Genomic DNA, 21,051 nt, shown 5'->3' with positions numbered 1-21,051 from the left:
CACATTCAAACTCACACACCTATACACACATTCAAACTCACACACCTATACACACATTCAAACACATGCACCTATACACACATTCAAACTCACACACCTATACACACATTCAAACACATGCACCTATACACACATTCAAACTCACACACCTATACACACATTCAAACACATGCACCTATACACACATTCAAACTCACACACCTATACACACATTCAAACTCACACACCTATACACACATTCAAACTCACACACCTATACACACATTCAAACTCACACACCTATACACACATTCAAACTCACACACCTATACACACATTCAAAGTCACACACCTATACACACATTCAAACACATGCACCTATACACACATTCAAACTCACGCACCTATACACACATTCAAACTCACACACCTATACACACATTCAAACACATGCACCTATACACACATTCAAACACATGCACCTATACACACATTCAAACTCACACACCTATACACACATTCAAACTCACACACCTATACACACATTCAAACTCACGCACCTATACACACATTCAAACACATGCACCTATACACACATTCAAACTCACGCACCTATACACACATTCAAACACATGCACCTATACACACATTCAAACTCACACACCTATACACACATTCAAACACATGCACCTATACACACATTCAAACTCACACACCTATACACACATTCAAACTCACACACCTATACACACATTCAAACTCACACACCTATACACACATTCAAACACATGCACCTATACACACATTCAAACTCACACACCTATACACACATTCAAACACATGCACCTATACACACATTCAAACTCACGCACCTATACACACATTCAAACACATGCACCTATACACACATTCAAACTCACACACCTATACACACATTCAAACACATGCACCTATACACACATTCAAACTCACACACCTATACACACATTCAAACTCACACACCTATACACACATTCAAACTCACACACCTATACACACATTCAAACTCACACACCTATACACACATTCAAACTCACACACCTATACACACATTCAAACACACGCACCTATACACACATTCAAACACATGCACCTATACACACATTCAAACTCACACACCTATACACACATTCAAACACATGCACCTATACACACATTCAAACTCACACACCTATACACACATTCAAACTCACACACCTATACACACATTCAAACTCACACACCTATACACACATTCAAACTCACACACCTATACACACATTCAAACTCACACACCTATACACACATTCAAACACATGCACCTATACACACATTCAAACTCACACACCTATACACACATTCAAACTCACACACCTATACACACATTCAAACTCACACACCTATACACACATTCAAACACACGCACCTATACACACATTCAAACACATGCACCTATACACACATTCAAACTCACACACCTATACACACATTCAAACTCACACACCTATACACACATTCAAACGCACACATTTATACAACACATTCAAACACATGCACCTATACACACATTCAAACACATGCACCTATACACACATTCAAACTCACACACCTATACACACATTCAAACACATGCACCTATACACACATTCAAACTCACACACCTATACACACATTCAAACTCACACACCTATACACACATTCAAACTCACACACCTATACACACATTCAAACACATGCACCTATACACACATTCAAACTCACACACCTATACACACATTCAAACACATGCACCTATACACACATTCAAACTCACGCACCTATACACACATTCAAACTCACACACCTATACACACATTCAAACACATGCACCTATACACACATTCAAACTCACACACCTATACACACATTCAAACACATGCACCTATACACACATTCAAACTCACACACCTATACACACATTCAAACACATGCACCTATACACACATTCAAACTCACACACCTATACACACATTCAAACACATGCACCTATACACACATTCAAACTCACGCACCTATACACACATTCAAACTCACACACCTATACACACATTCAAACACATGCACCTATACACACATTCAAACTCACACACCTATACACACATTCAAACACATGCACCTATACACACATTCAAACTCACACACCTATACACACATTCAAACTCACACACCTATACACACATTCAAACTCACACACCTATACACACATTCAAACACACGCACCTATACACACATTCAAACACATGCACCTATACACACATTCAAACTCACACACCTATACACACATTCAAACTCACACACCTATACACACATTCAAACGCACACATTTATACAACACATTCAAACACATGCACCTATACACACATTCAAACACATGCACCTATACACACATTCAAACTCACACACCTATACACACATTCAAACACATGCACCTATACACACATTCAAACTCACACACCTATACACACATTCAAACTCACACACCTATACACACATTCAAACTCACACACCTATACACACATTCAAACTCACACACCTATACACACATTCAAACGCACACATTTATACAACACATTCAAACACATGCACCTATACACACATTCAAACACATGCACCTATACACACATTCAAACTCACACACCTATACACACATTCAAACACATGCACCTATACACACATTCAAACTCACACACCTATACACACATTCAAACTCACACACCTATACACACATTCAAACTCACACACCTATACACACATTCAAACTCACACACCTATACACACATTCAAACACATGCACCTATACACACATTCAAACTCACACACCTATACACACATTCAAACTCACACACCTATACACACATTCAAACTCACGCACCTATACACACATTCAAACACATGCACCTATACACACATTCAAACTCACACACCTATACACACATTCAAACACATGCACCTATACACACATTCAAACTCACGCACCTATACACACATTCAAACTCACACACCTATACACACATTCAAACACATGCACCTATACACACATTCAAACTCACACACCTATACACACATTCAAACACATGCACCTATACACACATTCAAACTCACACACCTATACACACATTCAAACACATGCACCTATACACACATTCAAACTCACACACCTATACACACATTCAAACACATGCACCTATACACACATTCAAACTCACGCACCTATACACACATTCAAACTCACACACCTATACACACATTCAAACACATGCACCTATACACACATTCAAACTCACACACCTATACACACATTCAAACACATGCACCTATACACACATTCAAACTCACACACCTATACACACATTCAAACTCACACACCTATACACACATTCAAACTCACACACCTATACACACATTCAAACACACGCACCTATACACACATTCAAACACATGCACCTATACACACATTCAAACTCACACACCTATACACACATTCAAACTCACACACCTATACACACATTCAAACGCACACATTTATACAACACATTCAAACACATGCACCTATACACACATTCAAACACATGCACCTATACACACATTCAAACTCACACACCTATACACACATTCAAACACATGCACCTATACACACATTCAAACTCACACACCTATACACACATTCAAACACATGCACCTATACACACATTCAAACACATGCACCTATACACACATTCAAACTCACACACCTATACACACATTCAAACACATGCACCTATACACACATTCAAACTCACACACCTATACACACATTCAAACACATGCACCTATACACACATTCAAACACATGCACCTATACACACATTCAAACTCACACACCTATACACACATTCAAACTCACACACCTATACACACATTCAAACTCACACACCTATACACACATTCAAACTCACACACCTATACACACATTCAAACTCACACACCTATACACACATTCAAACACATGCACCTATACACACATTCAAACTCACACACCTATACACACATTCAAACACATGCACCTATACACACATTCAAACTCACGCACCTATACACACATTCAAACTCACACACCTATACACACATTCAAACACATGCACCTATACACACATTCAAACTCACACACCTATACACACATTCAAACACATGCACCTATACACACATTCAAACTCACACACCTATACACACATTCAAACTCACACACCTATACACACATTCAAACACACGCACCTATACACACATTCAAACACATGCACCTATACACACATTCAAACTCACGCACCTATACACACATTCAAACTCACACACCTATACGCACATTCAAACACATGCACCTATACACACATTCAAACTCACACACCTATACACACATTCAAACTCACACACCTATACACACATTCAAACACATGCACCTATACACACAGTTAAAGTCAAACGTTTACATACATACAAGGGTACACGATCATTAATATATATGAGCAGCATTATTTTTTATAATGACAAAATATTCAAAATAAAAAAATAAGCTAGCCATTAATTTATTGGACTAGAAAGTTCTTTCACTGACACTCTTAATTCCTCATTAGTAGGCGCTCAGGTGTAAAACATGCTAGCACACCTGAGCTGACATCTCGTCGGTTCAAATCTCAGCTCTCCCACCCGGCAGGCTGGGCGCCTAAACGAACAATGATTGGCTTGTTGTTTAGGGAGGGTGTCGGAGAGGATTCCTTATAACTGATGCAATAACAACTTCTGCTGGCTGATTGATGGCGCCTGCACAGAGACATAAGAGGGATAATGAGGCCAGGGTGTGACTCTCCATACACAAAGCTGATCCGCATAGGAACTCGCCTTGTGCGGGTGAAAAGATGCAGTCGGCTACTGCACACATGTCGGAGGGGGCGTGTGTTAGTCACGGCTCTTCTCAGTCGGAGTGGAGGTTAACATCAGTAGAGAGGAAGCGTAATGCAGTCAGGTAATTGGATACGGCCAGATTAGGAGAGAAAATGCAAAAAATAAATGCTCATTAATGATGATGATTAACTATAGCTACTGCAACCACTTGCATTTTATGCTTCTGAATGGTTAGATGTAGTCCAAGAACCACAGAAAACACGTCTTTCACATTGTTGCTACAGCTACTCTGCTACAGTTTCAGCACTTTAAAGCTGTTTGTTGATGGTCACATTACCAAAGAAAAGGCAGGAGCAGGGATTACTGTCTTGTATAGCAGCCTATTTGCTTATATTAATGTAAAGCTTGATTGACTCTGGACAGAGTTGTGTTTCATTAGCTTTTAATTCTTGACAGACTGTTTTTTTTTTAATAAATTGGTAAAATACTCAGAAGGTTTCTGTTTTAAATGGAAAACTGATGTGAAGAGACTTGTGTATAAAATTCAAATGAACTATTTTATTCAGAGGCGGTTTTTCCTATGATGTATAGGATGAGACAGAAATGTCACCATGTCTTTCATATTTCCACAGGGTTTAGCACACAACACTGACTTGAGAATGATGCAATGAAATGACAATGTTGCAGGGTTTACTGGATATAGCCTGCTTACCAGACCATCGTGTCCATTGTGCTGCCCAAACATTGTTGGAGCCCTGTCACACACGATGGACATGATTTTACTTCCATCCAAGCTATTTAGTTTAGAGAGCTGAGTCAATTTACTAAAAATTTCCAGTTGTGCGCTCATGTATGGGAATCAAACGAAGTAGATTTTCCCAAAAAGTCCCATCAAAACACAGACAGTCTTTCCATGCCAGGTCTGTCACAAGGTGAGCCAATAACAAGCTCATTTTGTGCTCTTTAGCTGAGACAGCAAAGTGGACAAAACTTCCACTCTTCTCACGGCACTGTTGTCAGATAATAGCACTTACTGTAATAGTTCCAAAACTATTTTCTTTATTGTTGTCATGATGGCTTAAAACTTTTTCCACTGAATCAATTGCTCTCATTTTTACCAACTCAGCATCTATGAAAGACTTTTTAGCTTTTGCCTAATTCTGTGATACACAAAGATACCATGGTAGCATTCCCCTGTGTAGATTATTTAAATTATGGATCGTGGTAACGTAAAGATTATATGAAGTGAAAAGATTTGCAGGGTAGATGTCATTGTGGTTGTGATGTGTTTTGAAGTGCCCTTTAATATAACCCCTTGTACACAATCTGAGACCATCACAACTATGTTTGTTTTGCATGCGGATGATTCAGAAAAAACTCATCTGGTCTGTCCAGTCAGAGTTAAATTGTCTATTTTCATTATTGGAGCGGCACAGTGGCTCGGTGGGTAGCACTGTTGCCTCACAGCAAGAAGGTCCTGGGTTCAATCCCCAGGTGGAGCAGTCCACGTCCTTTCTGTGTGGAGTTTGCATGTTCTCCACATGTCTACATCGGTTTCTTCCCACAATCCAAAGACGTGCAAGTGAGGTAAATTGAAGATACTTCTGAGACTGTGTTTGACATTAAAGTTGAACTGATGAATTTGGTGTCATGAATGTAGCCAAAGTGTGTAAAACATGACGTTAAAATCTTAATAAATAAATAAATTTCTTTTAATTATCAACTTATCACTATTTAGCAGTGGCCATGACTTTTTTTCCAAGCAGAAATTACATCTATGGTGCACTTCAAAATGTGCTTTTGCCGCCGTTCTTTAGTTTTGGATCGTATGCTCGCACAGTTGCACTGGCCATCGTTTTCATACTCGTGGGCCACCTATTGGGGAACACTGATTTAAAGTTTCCAGTAGAGCTGCTTTTGCACATGAGATGAATAAAACAAAAGAAATCATCCATAACAGACTTCTGGGAAGGAAATCAGAGTTTGAGTCATACACACATCTAACTATTCTGGCAGAAAGTAACTATCAGTGTGTTTCTCAGCACTTTATGTCTTTTACTCATTTATACAGTGTTGTTCTTGTGCTCTGTCTCTTACTGTCATGTTCTTTTAAATAAACTATAAAGACGTGTTCTCTTTTTAATAGTCTTTGTCACAGTGACATTAAAGCACAAAGATTTTTCTTGTTCTCTACAGACCTAATATACATATTAATCAACAGAACATTGTTAGAATATAATTCTTTGATAGTTTTTTTTGACTAAATAATTTACATATACACCGATCAGCCATAACATTAAAACCACCTCCTTGTTTCTACACTCACTGTCCATTTTATCAGCTCCACTTACCATATAGAAGCACTTTGTAGTTCTACAATTACTAACTGTATCTATTTTTCTGCATGCTTTGTTAGCCCCCTTTCATGCTGTTCTTCAATGGTCAGGACCCCCACAGGACCACCACAGAGCAGGTATTATTTAGGTGGTGGATCATTCTCAGCACTGCAGTGACAATGACATGGTGGTGGTGTGTTAGTGTGTGTTGTGCTGGTATGAGTGGATAAGACACATCAATGCTGATGGAGTTTTTATACCTCACTGTCACTGCTGGACTGAGAATAGTCCACCAACCAAAAATATCCAGCCAACAGCTCCCCGTGGGCAGCGTCCTGTGACCATTGATGAAGGTCTAGATGATGACCAACTCAAACAGCAGCAATAGATGAGCGATCGTCTCTGATTTTACATCTACAAGGTGGACCAACCAGGTAGGAGTGTCTAATAGAGTGGACAGTGAGTGGACACGGTAATTAAACACTCCAGCAGCGCTGCTGTGTCTGATCCACTCATACCAGCACAACACACACTAACACACCACCACCATGCCATTGTCACTTCAGTGCTGAGAATGATCCACCACCTAAATAATACCTGCTCTGTGCTTCTATATGGTAAGTGAAGCTGATAAAATGGACAGTGAGTGTAGAAACAAGAAGGGGGTTTTAATGTTATGGCTGATCAGTGTACGTAGACAGTAAATCCTAGATGCCCAGACCTAATAGTAATGAGCACAGGGACACCTTTGAATGTAAATTTAAGATTTATTGACTCAGACATTCTTTACTTTCACAAAAGCCTTCACTTTTTTTAAAGCTTTTTACTGAATATTGGAATGTGGCCTCTTAAGAGGGATAACAACAGATACAATAGAGGGCATGGAATAAAAATACTATAATATTTATGCACATTATTATATTGTAAAATCTTTGACATCATGTCTTTTACACATAAATGAAATGAAAGCTCCCAGTCAAATAATTTGTTAATCATTCATCGTCTGTATGCATTTAAATATCAGTGCATAAATAGAAGTAGGGATTTACGTTCAGACAGTGGAGCTTATATTTTAATACCATTCTTAGTGTGTTAGCCAGCACAAATTCTCATTAAATAAACCTGCTTTATTTTTGAATTGCTTGACCTTTTGCGCTGTGAAGCTTCTCCTTCAGGATATAGCCATGAGGGAGAGGAGACGTGAGAGTTCAGGGCTGAAGATGATTAGACTGATAAGATGCACTTTCAAATGCTGCTGTTCTTAAAGTGAGGATTAGGGACCAGTGTTCTATGACATAGAGTACCAGTCAAATGTTTGGACACACCTTGTCTTTCACTCACTCACTCACTCATTTTTAGTCATTTTTAGTATCTCCAATTCACGTCACTTGCATGTTTTTGGACTGTTGGAGGAAACCGGAGCTCCCGGAGGAAATCCACACAGACAAAGGGAGAACATGCAAACTCCCCACAGAAAGGACCCAGACTGCTTCACCCAGGAATCAAACTCAGGACCTTGTTGCTCTAAGGAGACAGTGCTACCCACCGTGCCGCCCCCTTTTCATTCAGTGGTCTTTTTTATTTTTATTATTTTGAACATTGTAGATTAATATTGAAGACATCACAACTATGAAGGAACATTTAAGGAATTATGTAGTAAACAAACAAGTATTAAACAAACCAGAATATGTTTTAGACTTAAGATTCTTCAAAGTAGCCACCTTTAGCTTTGATAACAACTTTGAACATTAAAATTAATTTTAAATCAGTGTTAAATGATTAATCAGTTAGGAATTAATGAGTATACAGCATTTAAAATGTAGTTTTAAAATCTTTTGATTATGATTCCTTCTGATCTTTTGGCATAGATTAGAATCAGAATGTACAAAGCTCAACAAGACGTTTTCTAAAAAACTGGTATTACTAACATGCATTTTGTTGCTTATTACTGAGCAATGACAGTAAAGTTAAGTCTAATTTAATCAATCTAAAATTTTTAGTAATGTTAAGAATAATAAGACCTTTATTGTAACTGTGCAATGTTCAATGCAATTCAGTGTGCAGTTTCCAGATCAGAATTGTTCTATACATTACAAAGTTATGTAATTAATTTAGTACGTAGTAAAGTCAAATAGGGTTGTTTGACTATGTATAAATAATGAATATGTAAGCTGTATGACTGTTGTGGTAGAAAAACCCTTAATCATATACAGGGGTTGGACAAAATAACTGAAACACCTGGTTTTAGACCACAATAATTTATTAGTATGGTGTAGGGCCTCCTTTTGCGGCCAATACAGCGTCAATTCGTCTTGGAAATGACATATACAAGTCCTGCACAGTGGTCAGAGGGATTTTAAGCCATTCTTCTTGCAGGATAGTGGCCAGGTCACTACGTGATGCTGGTGGAGGAAAATGTTTCCTGACTCGCTTCTCCAAAACACCCCAAAGTGGCTCAATAATATTTAGATCTGGTGACTGTGCAGGCCATGGGAGATGTTCAACTTCACTTTCATGTTCATCAAACCAATCTTTCACCAGTCTTGCTGTGTGTATTGGTGCATTGTCATCCTGATACACGGCACCGCCATTGGATGCACATGGTCCTCCAGAATGGTTCGGTAGTCCTTGGCAGTGACGCGCCCATCTAGCACAAGTATTGGGCCAAGGGAATGCCATGATATGGCAGCCCAAACCATCACTGATCCACCCCCATGCTTCACTCTGGGCATGCAACAGTCTGGGTGGTACGCTTCTTTGGGGCTTCTCCACACCGTAACTCTCCCGGATGTGGGGAAAACAGTAAAGGTGGACTCATCAGAGAACAATACATGTTTCACATTGTCCACAGCCCAAGATTTGCGCTCCTTGCACCATTTAAACCGACGTTTGGCATTGGCACGAGTGACCAAAGGTTTGGCTATAGCAGCCCGGCCGTGTATATTGACCCTGTGGAGCTCCCGACGGACAGTTCTGGTGGAAACAGGAGAGTTGAGGTGCACATTTAATTCTGCCGTGATTTGAGCAGCCGTGGTTTTATGTTTTTTGGATACAATCCGGGTTAGCACCCGAACATCCCTTTCAGACAGCTTCCTCTTGCGTCCACAGTTAATCCTGTTGGATGTGGTTTGTCCTTCTTGGTGGTATGCTGACATTACCCTGGATACCGTGGCTCTTGATACATCACAAAGACTTGCTGTCTTGGTCACAGATGCGCCAGCAAGACGTGCACCAACAATTTGTCCTCTTTTGAACTCTGGTATGTCACCCATAATGTTGTGTGCATTGCAATATTTTGAGCAAAACTGTGCTCTTACCCTGCTAATTGAACCTTCACACTCTGCTCTTACTGGTGCAATGTGCAATTAATGAAGATTGGCCACCAGACTGGTCCAATTTAGCCATGAAACCTCCCACACTAAAATGACAGGTGTTTCAGTTATTTTGTCCAACCCCTGTACATCAAAGACTGGATTGTGAGTTGAAAAAAGTTGTAGTCTTTTCTGCAGAGAAGGATCACACTGACCGAGTCTCACACAGAGGCTCTGTGAATGCGATAACAACTGATAAATTAGACATCTTTTTATACTGTTGTCAGTGACCTTTTAGGACAGTAGAAGATTCCACAGTTAGCACAGGAGCTGGTCTAAATCAGCTCGAACTGGGCTTTGAAAGTCATACAATGCAATTGACACACTTCTTATCACGTACACCATGTACACATCATACATTCTATTGTAGCAGTATTCTTGGAATATGACTACTGGCAAACGTGTCCTAAGCATATCTAAATTTTTTAAGTAGTAATTGACTATTTATTAATACTTCTAGTGTAAATTTGCATTACAATCTATATATAATGCAAGTGTGCAATCCAAGCAGTGCAATATTCATGTAAACTCTATACAGTGAGCTAGGCATGTGTGTGGAGATGAGAATGAGCGTCCAGTCCAAAACGTGGAGTTCACATGAGACTGGGAGAAAATTAATAGAGCAGGCTTGTTGTTTAATTTACGAAGGATACAGCTCTGGGATACAAGCTATTTCTTGGTCTGATGATGTGGGCAATGAGGTTTCTGTTGCATTTTGCAAATGGTAGAAGTTTAAAAGATGATTTAGGGGTTCAGGGGTTGGTAGTATCTGTGGATATTTGTGGATACAGTGGTTGCTCTGAGGAGGCAGTGAATAGTATCGATATTATTGAGTCAGCGGGTAGCGTTGTGGATTGTCTGTGCACTGCTGAAGGCACGTTGTAGAGCGGTCAATTGCAAATAAATTACACCTTAGTTGAATTAAATATGAATGGATTATCACATGTTGCTTATTAATGTCACCTGACGGCTTAGAATTAAGGACATTTATTTAAAGAAAGTGAATATTTTATTTGCATATGTGGTGTCCAAGACATTTCTTTAACAAATCAATGCACATTGTTAGTCATTATTGCTACATTATAGCAAATTAAATATTTGTAGTTTTATGTGTATATTATTAATATCACAGGATTCTATAATCTATTTTAAAATGAGTCTTTTAAAGAAGCAGTCAAGGATGATCATTCAAAACAGAAAAGAAGTCTACTAAGAAGCATAAAACAAACCTGTCTAGTCTAGTAAAATGCTCAGAGTAAGAGGTATCTGTGGATACGCTGGTTGTTCTGCAGATGTAGCAGGTGTTGTATATTTTATTTATTATTTTTTTCATAGAGTTGGCAGCCAGTCTCAGAGGAGCGGTCCTCTCCATAGCAGTGCAGCTGATGTACAATATTGAGTTGAATTACGTAATCATGTTCTTAGTCCTGCAACGATAAAAGGTGGTGAGCACTACAGAACCAGGCTCTTCTCTTTATATGCTATATACTCTTTCAAAATTAAAGAATTCAGGTACTTTTATAAATAAATAAAATGGTCCGTGTTTGCCTTATCTATTAAATGAATAGTTTTGCTTTATTTATGGAAAGTTGTGGTCAGAAGAAAAAAATCGGTCTCCAAACCTGTGGTTCAATATTTCATATGTGGCAGAGAGGCCCAACAGAAACCCAGCCAACATGATACAAACACACTCACATGCTAAGTTTATTTTAGCCATCAGATTGTACATGCACTGACAAAACAGCAATATATTTCTAATAATGCGTTACAGTAAAGCAATGTGGTAAACTAATCATGCCAATGTAAAGATTTAGTAAACAACTGCAATGTAAACGCATCCAGCTGGGTTCAAGCTGCGGTTTTCACGCTCTCGAACAGCAATAATCAGCAGTGTGATGAATTGGAGGCAAATCAGGCTCTCTTGAGTTCATATTTACTGCCTGACAGCCTCATGCTGTGTGGAAGGTTGTGTAAATATTTATCACAGGAGAATATCGGAGTGAGCAGGGATCAATGAATGTGTTTTGAAGATGATTCATTAAAATTTAACTTGTATTTAAACTGGCTTCTTCATTTTTTTTTCTTCTTTTCACGATTGTAATGTAACCATTTTGTTTTCTCTTCACAGTTTTTCATTGTCTTGCTGATTATTTTGCTGGCCGAGCTGATTCTGCTCATCCTTTTCTTCACATTCTCGCATAAGGTAAGCATGTTTATGAATCACTTATTCTGAATTATTACACAATGTCACTCTCATAAACAAACAGTGAAACAGTTAGTAACAGTCCATTTTTAAACCTAATCTGTTCCATATTTGTGAATATCTAGAATTGCAGACCTAAGGCTATGTTTGCACTTCAAGATTTAGTGCTAAGTTTCTATTTTCCATTTGATTCCCAATCTGATTTAAGGCTGTTTGTATTAATATTTTAACGTTCTATTTATCTGACTCTAGTTATAATAGAATGCACTTTTAAATCCAACACACACCCATGGAAAATACTATTTCAAGAAATACAATCTAAAATAATGGAATAATGTAAACTTTGCATAAGTCCCTGAGGTCACAGATTGGATATGGTAATACTGCATGTAAAACTGGCCCAGATGTAAATGTTATACACTGATCAGCCATAACATTAAAACCACCGCCTTGTTTTTACACTCACTGTCCATGTTATCAGCTCCACTTACCATATAGGAGCACTTTGTATTTCTACAATTACTGACTGTAGTCCATCTGTTTCTCTGCATGCTTCCTAGCCCTTTTTCATGCTGTTCTTCAATGGTCAGGACCCCCACAGGACCACTACAGAGCAGGTATTATTTGGGTGGTGGATCATTCTCAGCACTGCAGTGACACTGACATGGTGGGGGTGTGTTAGTGTGTGTTGTGCTGGTATGAGTGAATAAGACACAGCAGCGCTGCTGAAGTTTTTAAATACCTCACTGTCACTGCTGGACTGAGAATTGAAGGTCTAGAAGATGACCAACTCAAACAGCAGCAATAGATGAGCGATCGTCTCTGATTTTACATCTACAAGGTGGACCAACCAGGTAGGAGTGTCTAATAGAGTGGCAGTGAGTGGACACTGTATTTAAAAACTCCAGCAGCGCTGCTGTGTCTGATCCACTCATACCAGCACAACACACACTAACACACCACCACCATGTCAGTGTCACTGCAGTGCTGATAATGATCCACCACTCAAATAATACCTGCTCTGTAGCGGTCCTGTTGGGGTCCTGACCATTGAAGAACAGGGTGAAAAAGGGCTAGGAAGCATGCAGAGAAACAGATGGACTACAGTCAGTAATTGTAGAACCACAAAGTGCTTCTATATGGTAAGTGGAGCTGAAAAAATGGACAGTGAGTGTAGGAACAAAGAGGTGGTTTTAATGTTATGACTGTTCAGTGTATATTCTTTTTCATTTAATTTGTGCTGTCATAAAAAATACAGGTCACATATGACTAAAAAGGTTGCAAACTTAAGAATGCAACATAAAGCTCCAAGTCTTAAGTAGTTACTTTACTGTGTGGAAGACTCTTTTTTACGAATACAATATATGAATGTTTCCAAATGCAATAAATGAAAAAATAACTACACTTTGTATTTTTTATTAATTTTAGCTGATTGCTTGGAATTAGGCATAATATAAAGAGAGTAAAGATTTAAGTTGCATGTGTGGAATTAAAGACATACTGCACAGTATTAATCTTTACTTGTAAAATATAGCAGAATTAATTATTTGTAGTTTTATTTGCATATTCTTAATATGAGATGATTAGAGGATTTAATTTTAAAATGGGTTGAAACATGCAGAAGAGAAAACGAAGGCTACACCATGTCTTGTGAAAGGCTGAAATAAATCTATAGAGCATAATAAGTGTATAGTGTATAGCGCAGCAGGTATTATGGTTGCCAAATTGGACCAGGCTCCAGGGGACTAAGTTCACAGCCTGTGAGAAGTTGATTTTGAAATGTTTTCCTCATGTCTGTATAGGTTTCCTCTGGGTACTCCATTTTCCCTACTGCCCAAAACATGCAGGAAGTCGACTGGCTACTCTAAATTGCCTCAAGGCCGAGTGAGCAAATAAGTTAGTGTGTAGAACCCTGCAAAGACCTGCCACCCTGTAAATTGTGCATTCATGCCTCACACTCAGGGTTTCTAAGTAGTGCCAGATGTGTCACTTTTTTGTTCAGAATGAAGTGTTTATTAAAAATGAATGAATACAAATTATTTGGAAGACTTTTCCCATATGCCTTAATAAAACTGTGTAAATGAACCAGTATGACTGGTCTTAATAAGCAAACAAATAATAAAGTGCTGGTAGTGCTTCCTTGGGGAGGAACTTTTACCTGCCAAATGGGAGTGAGTGAGTAAGTAAATAAGAAAATGTGTAAGTTAGTTACAAAGCAGGTCAGTAAAAAGAAAAAAAACACATGCTCACCTGAAAGTCAGTTTATATATATATATATATAGTCAAGTATATAGTCAAATTAAATGTGTTATTTTCTCAGTACAGGGAAGTGTGTTGAAGTTTAAAGGCTACACATAGGCTTCCACTTCAAGGCTCCTCTACAGTGAGCAAATGGTTAAGTGTGTTTTGCAGACCTGAAATACAGGAATGGACGTTTTTTAATAAATGAAATGAAGTTAAGCAGATAAAACATGAAATATCTCAGGTTCATCCTGTCTGCAATATAATCAAATCAAATAAAAGTCAAAGTAAATGTAAGAACTGTTTTTTATTATTATTTGCTTATTCCATGCCATCCCAACTTTTTCTGATTTGGGGTTGTAGTTTGGTGACCTGTACAGGGTGTATTCTGTACAGTGGTAGCTCAGCTTAGTTATTGGGCTGGTAATTAGAAGGTTGCCAGTCCACTCCTTCCAAGTTGCCACTGTTGGGCCTCTGAGCAAGGCTTTTAACCCTCAATTGCTCAGATCATACTTATTCATAATTGTAAGTTTTGGAAAATTGGAAGTTTTGGGGAAAATGCTTTTGTTTACCCACAATGTTTTGGTGGTGCCAGATCAATCACTACTCTGATAAGATTGAAGCATTTTAGGCATAAACATTAAAGATATATTTAATGAAAGACTTTATTATGTGTTTAATGAAAAACATGCAAAGCAACAGCATGAGTGGTCATAAAAAAAAGTGTAGTGGGTTTTAATCCCGGTTTCCCCATGCCACCATTGCAAGGCGTTAGCTGTTGCAAGGCGTTAGCTCTTCTTTACCCTCACACACTAGTCTGTCTGAGCTTCTTAAGATTAGAGTTGCTCATCCTGTGACTCCAGTTGTCTATCAGGATGGCCGGCATCAACTGGCCTTAATTTTCCTGCCTTATGTCAGTAAGAGTCAAAGATCAGCCATGCAACATGACCTGACCTTTAACAGTTGGTGCTGAGTAATTGGAATCAAGCGGTCTCTTAGTACATATCTCTGCTAACCCTCCAGGTGCAGTTTCATGCTAAATTTTCTCATGTCCTATAAGCATTGCTCACACTCGGGACTGAAATGTACAGCGAAGCACTTTCTGACCTCTTGACAGCAGGATTAAACTGGGATTGCTGTCAAGATAAAGCCACAAGTGTCAAACAACAGATGCGACGATGTGTAACTGCAGTCCACTGAAGCGTCACTGAGTCTCGTTTCAAGGTCGTGTTATTTTCAAGTAGTTTGGTGTCAGAAACAGTGAATCTGTGTACCTGTGAAGGTATTGTTCACAACACCAGTCTGCCTTTGTTTGTCTAGGTTTAAATATTTCACATTCTCCCTTCACCTGACTCCATTTGGAGACAGGTTAGTGTTTCTCTGAGGCATACTGTGTCAGTGAGTAAAACTACATCTTGCAGCTCTATCACAGATATAACTCATTATGTGCTTTTAACTGCAGCAAAGCTCCACTACAGACATTTCTTATTAACCTGATGCATTTGGTACTACTAAAAGAAGTGTAGATTTTGATGGACGGACGGACAGACAGACAGACAGACAGACAGACAGACAGACAGACAGACACTTTATTAATCCCGAAGGAAATTAAGGCCCCAGTAGCAAGTTTCATAGATCAAAAGTAATAGTACATTCCATAAAGATTCCCATTATACACACAAGTACCTGTATAATTATAACAACACACTACAACATGTCCTGATGGCACATATTGAGGTGTTATTTCAGTATACATTGTAAGGCTGGTATAAATTGTAAAGTATAAATTATAAACTGTACCACAGTGTAAAGATAAAAAAGTTTGGATGGAAGTGAAAAAAGGTGCATATGTGCCTGTCTGTGCATGTGCACACACACACACACATGTGCACCCCCACATACACAGCTATATACATATACATGTACCACAATTCTGATACATTCAGTCTTCAGTTCCTCTCAGCCCACCCTGCATAGAGTTAAAGAGCCTAACAGCTCTGGGGACAAAGCCATGTGATACACTACATTATCATGGACATCACATTTCTAAACAATGATCATTAATATGGAGTTACCCCCTTCATCTTTGCAGCAAAACACCCTTTACTCCTCTGTCTCTGTAACAATTTGTGCCTATTAGGTCAAAATAGCATCTATGAGACCAAACACTGGTGCTAAATTCCTTAATTTCCTTAATTGCCTTCAGGATTAATAACGTATCTTTCTATATATCGATCTGAAGAATGCCTGGCTCTTATACAACATTCTAATTGATTCCAAAGGTGTTTAGCAAAATAATTCATCACACTAAACTTGTAAACCTGTTTCTTAATGGACTTAATGGAATTACTTTGTGCACAAGGGCACAATCATGCTGGAACACAAAGTCAGAAGCCTTTTTTTTATAACATTGTTAGAGATAGATGTCTTTCACTGCTACTGTAAAGCTCAGCTGCAAACTCTAAAGTACCAAGCTCGTAAATCCATTTGCTCCCTGTTGCAGGACTTACTGTCTATTTCCAAACTGGCTGAGCAGCCACACACAGCTCTAAAGTCACAAGTGCTGTTACCAAGTCAGCACAGTCATGCTGAAACTTAAAGTTGGAAGCCTATGTTTTATTTTATAAAATTGTTAGAAATAGATATGGCTAGCCGCTCAGGTGGCGCAGCGGTAAAATACGCTAGCACACCAGAGCTGGGGTTTCAAATATATCGTATCGAATCCCAGCTCTGCCATCCGGCTGGGCTGGGCGGCTATATGAACAAAGTTTGGATGTTGTTCATCCAGGGAGGAAAATGCCGGATAGGGACTCCTCATAACTGATGCAATTACGACCTCTGCTGGTGTCTGCTCAGAGTAGTGGAATAATGCTGGTCTGAGTGGGTCTCTCTGTGCACAGGGCTGATTAACATGTGAACTCGCTTCGTGCAGGTGAAAAAATGCAGTCGGCTACTGCACAAGTGTTGGAGGGGGCATGTGTCAGTTTGCTCTCCTCAATCAGGAACGGGGGTCAGCACCAGTAGAGAGGATGCATAATGCAATTGGGTAAAAATTGGATGCACTAAAGATCGGGAGAAAAAGGCAGAAAAAGCATTAAAAAAAAGAAATAGATATGGCAAATCAAACCTGAACTCTGAATTAGGAAGGGTGTCTACATACTTTTTGGCCATATAGTGTATGTAATCAACGCTTTTAAGGTGCACTAAATAAACCACAAAGGCACATGATCTCAACAAAAAATGATCTGCAGTGGAATGAGATGTTCTGACCTCAATGACTGTAACTGTGGCTGTGTTATAGGATGCTACCTTTCTAAGAAGTACTGTAATACATTTCTGCCCAGCTAGAACTGACCAAGTAATTCAATGCCACTTTAAAGCTCGGCCGCAAACTCTAATGTACCTAGCTCATAAATCCATTTGTTCTGTGTAGCAGGACTCGCTATCTATTTCCAAACTGCACAGATTGGGCTTTCTTGGCTGAGCGGCCACACACAACTCTAAAGTCACAAGTGCAATTACCACATCGGCTGAAGGGGTGTAAAGCGTACAGCCACTTGAATAATTTGGCAGTCTAATTATTGAATCCAGGTTTGTCTGAATGCAAGTTTGTGGCAACAGTTTGGTACATTTTTAGCCTGACAAAGTTCAGTTTGTAGGAGTTTGTGTCCATTTGGTCGAAGAGCTTTTTTGAGGTCAGGCACGGATGTTGAGCTAGAATCCCTGGTTCTATGTTTTAATCTATCCCAGACATGCCGCTCTGTGTGGGCCACTCCAGTTCTTTCACCCCCAAAATCTTTCCCAAACTGTTTCCACAAAGTTTAATGCATATAATTAGTATAATATATTTTATTTATTTATTAATTAGGACAGAACTGGTAGTTACTTGTTACACATCAGTTCATATCACATTTATCAGTTCACAAGCTTAATGTCAACACAGACATGGACAATTTTGTATCTTCAATTAACCTTACTTGCAATTCTTTGGACTGTAGGAGGAAACCGGAGCTCCTGGAGAACATGCAAAGTCCATACACCTGGGAATCAAAGCCAGGACCTTCTTGCTGTGAGGCGACAGTGCTACCCACAGAGCCACTGTGCCATCCTGTATAATATGTTTTATATAATTGATTATAAATAGATTTTTTTCAGTGGATTCAATTATTTGTGGTGTGGTATCCACATACGTTTGGCTATACAGTGTATTTGGCATAATTTTGGCTTTGTGCGTTTAATATTGGTCACAATATAAGAGTGTGTTGGTGTGCATTTGTGTTGGCTGCTGACAAACATCATCTGGTGTTTGATCTAAAATATCCATTCAGAATGCCTCAATCCAGATTATGTTCATATCTCGCTGCCTAGATAAAGTGATTACCATGTGTCTTTGATTTGATTAGCCTTTAAATGCCAATAAGCTGGCTTCCAGCTAACGCAACTTAGCGCTTATCCTCATGCCAGTCGGTAATATGATGTAGTAAGCCTGTGTAACACAACCAGATTAGATAAATATGATGACGAGGAAAGGTCGGAGCAGATAAGGACATGAGCTGATATGAGATTTGTATCCATCGAACGGACTTGCAAATGTATTTATTTTTTGCCGTCTGCTTTGAGCTTTAGCTCTGGCCTCCAGCCAGTCATCCGAGTGGTTCTTAATTCATTTGATGTCCAAATCACAAGGCATTTATAATCATAAGATGACGCTAAACTGGCAACCCATCAATAGGAAACATAAATGCCATGTTCTCACTTTCAGCTAAAGCAGTGATTGTTTAGTTGGGACAGCGCTCACTATTCAGCACAGGGAATCAGGGCTGGTCAAACAAAAAAATCATGCTCGAGGGAGGAAAATGACTTACATTTAGAATGTAATTATCTGGGTTTTCACTTTTCTATAGACAGTTAAAAATTTTAATGATGCTGTTTCCATCAGCTACTAACATTCATTTTTAGTAATTGTTTCATCCTGATTGGGGTCACGATGCAACACGGCACAAAACCATGGACAGGCCTGTAAACTATCACAGAATATTACACATTTACTTAGTCACTTATATCTTAATGGTAAAAAGGAGATTTAATTTCTGGTGTGTTATTGGGAGATCTGAAAAAAACAGAGGATTTAGAGAAAACCCACTGAGATATGGGGAGAGAAAACCAAACTCCACAGACAGTATCCAGAGGCAAGATTTAAACCCAGGTCCACAGGACCTCAAGGCATGTTGAACACCAATACTAGCTGCTGCTTTTATCCACCACCCAATAAAAACATCCTGATACCTTATCAAATTTGGGAAGAATATACTACAACAGGGTTGCACTACAAATGGTGGCGATCTGGTCCCACTGTGGTTTTAAAGATTGTAAAGCGTCCACAAGTAGGCGTACGTGTACAAGTTCATTTTGTGTTTATGTGCCTGTTAAAATTTGTTCATTTATTATTTTTCTCTGCGACTTACCCAAGGTACTACAATACCCAAAGTACAACTATGCCTCAAATCACATATAACAATGAAGAGATGCAACATGACTGGACATACACCGTATGGCCAAAAGTATATGAACACACCTTCCAAATACTAATCAGGTGTTTCATCTACACTGATTGCTAACAGGAGAAAAAAAATCAGGCAGTTGTAGCCAAGCGGTTAAGGTACTGGACTAGTAATCAAAAGGTCAATGGTTCAAGCCCCACCACTGCCAGGTTGTCACTGTTGGGCCCTTGATCAAAGCACTTAACCCTCAATTGCTCAGTAAGTATACTGTCACAGTGCTGTTAGTCACTTTGGATAAAAGCGTCTGCTAAATGCTGAAAATGTAAATGTGAATACATTCTATAAAATGAATTTTTTAGTCACAACTTTGCCACAGTTTGGTGAAGCACCCTCCTTTTTCCAGCGTGACTGTTCCATTGTGCGCACGGCGGGGTCAGAGTTTAATGAGTTTTGTGTAGAGGAACTTCAGTGGTCTGCACAGAGCCCTG

General features: G+C 39.0%; 1 protein-coding gene across 1 annotated transcript in view; it reads left to right on the top strand.

Annotated features, from left to right (window-relative positions):
* Positions 1–21,051, top strand: part of tspan9a (tetraspanin 9a) — a 122,775-nt gene that overhangs the window by 84,351 nt on the left and 17,373 nt on the right. The window contains exon 3 of the mRNA XM_063004788.1: positions 12,747–12,821. Coding sequence (XP_062860858.1) covers positions 12,747–12,821 — 75 coding nt within the window. The remainder of the gene's footprint in view (positions 1–12,746; positions 12,822–21,051) is intronic.

The sequence above is a fragment of the Trichomycterus rosablanca genome, chromosome 11 (genome assembly GCF_030014385.1).
Source record: "Trichomycterus rosablanca isolate fTriRos1 chromosome 11, fTriRos1.hap1, whole genome shotgun sequence".
In the NCBI taxonomy this organism is placed as follows: Eukaryota; Metazoa; Chordata; class Actinopteri; order Siluriformes; family Trichomycteridae; genus Trichomycterus; species Trichomycterus rosablanca.
The sequence above is the reverse complement of the archived record's forward strand: the minus strand, read 5'-3'. Positions and strand labels throughout refer to the sequence as shown.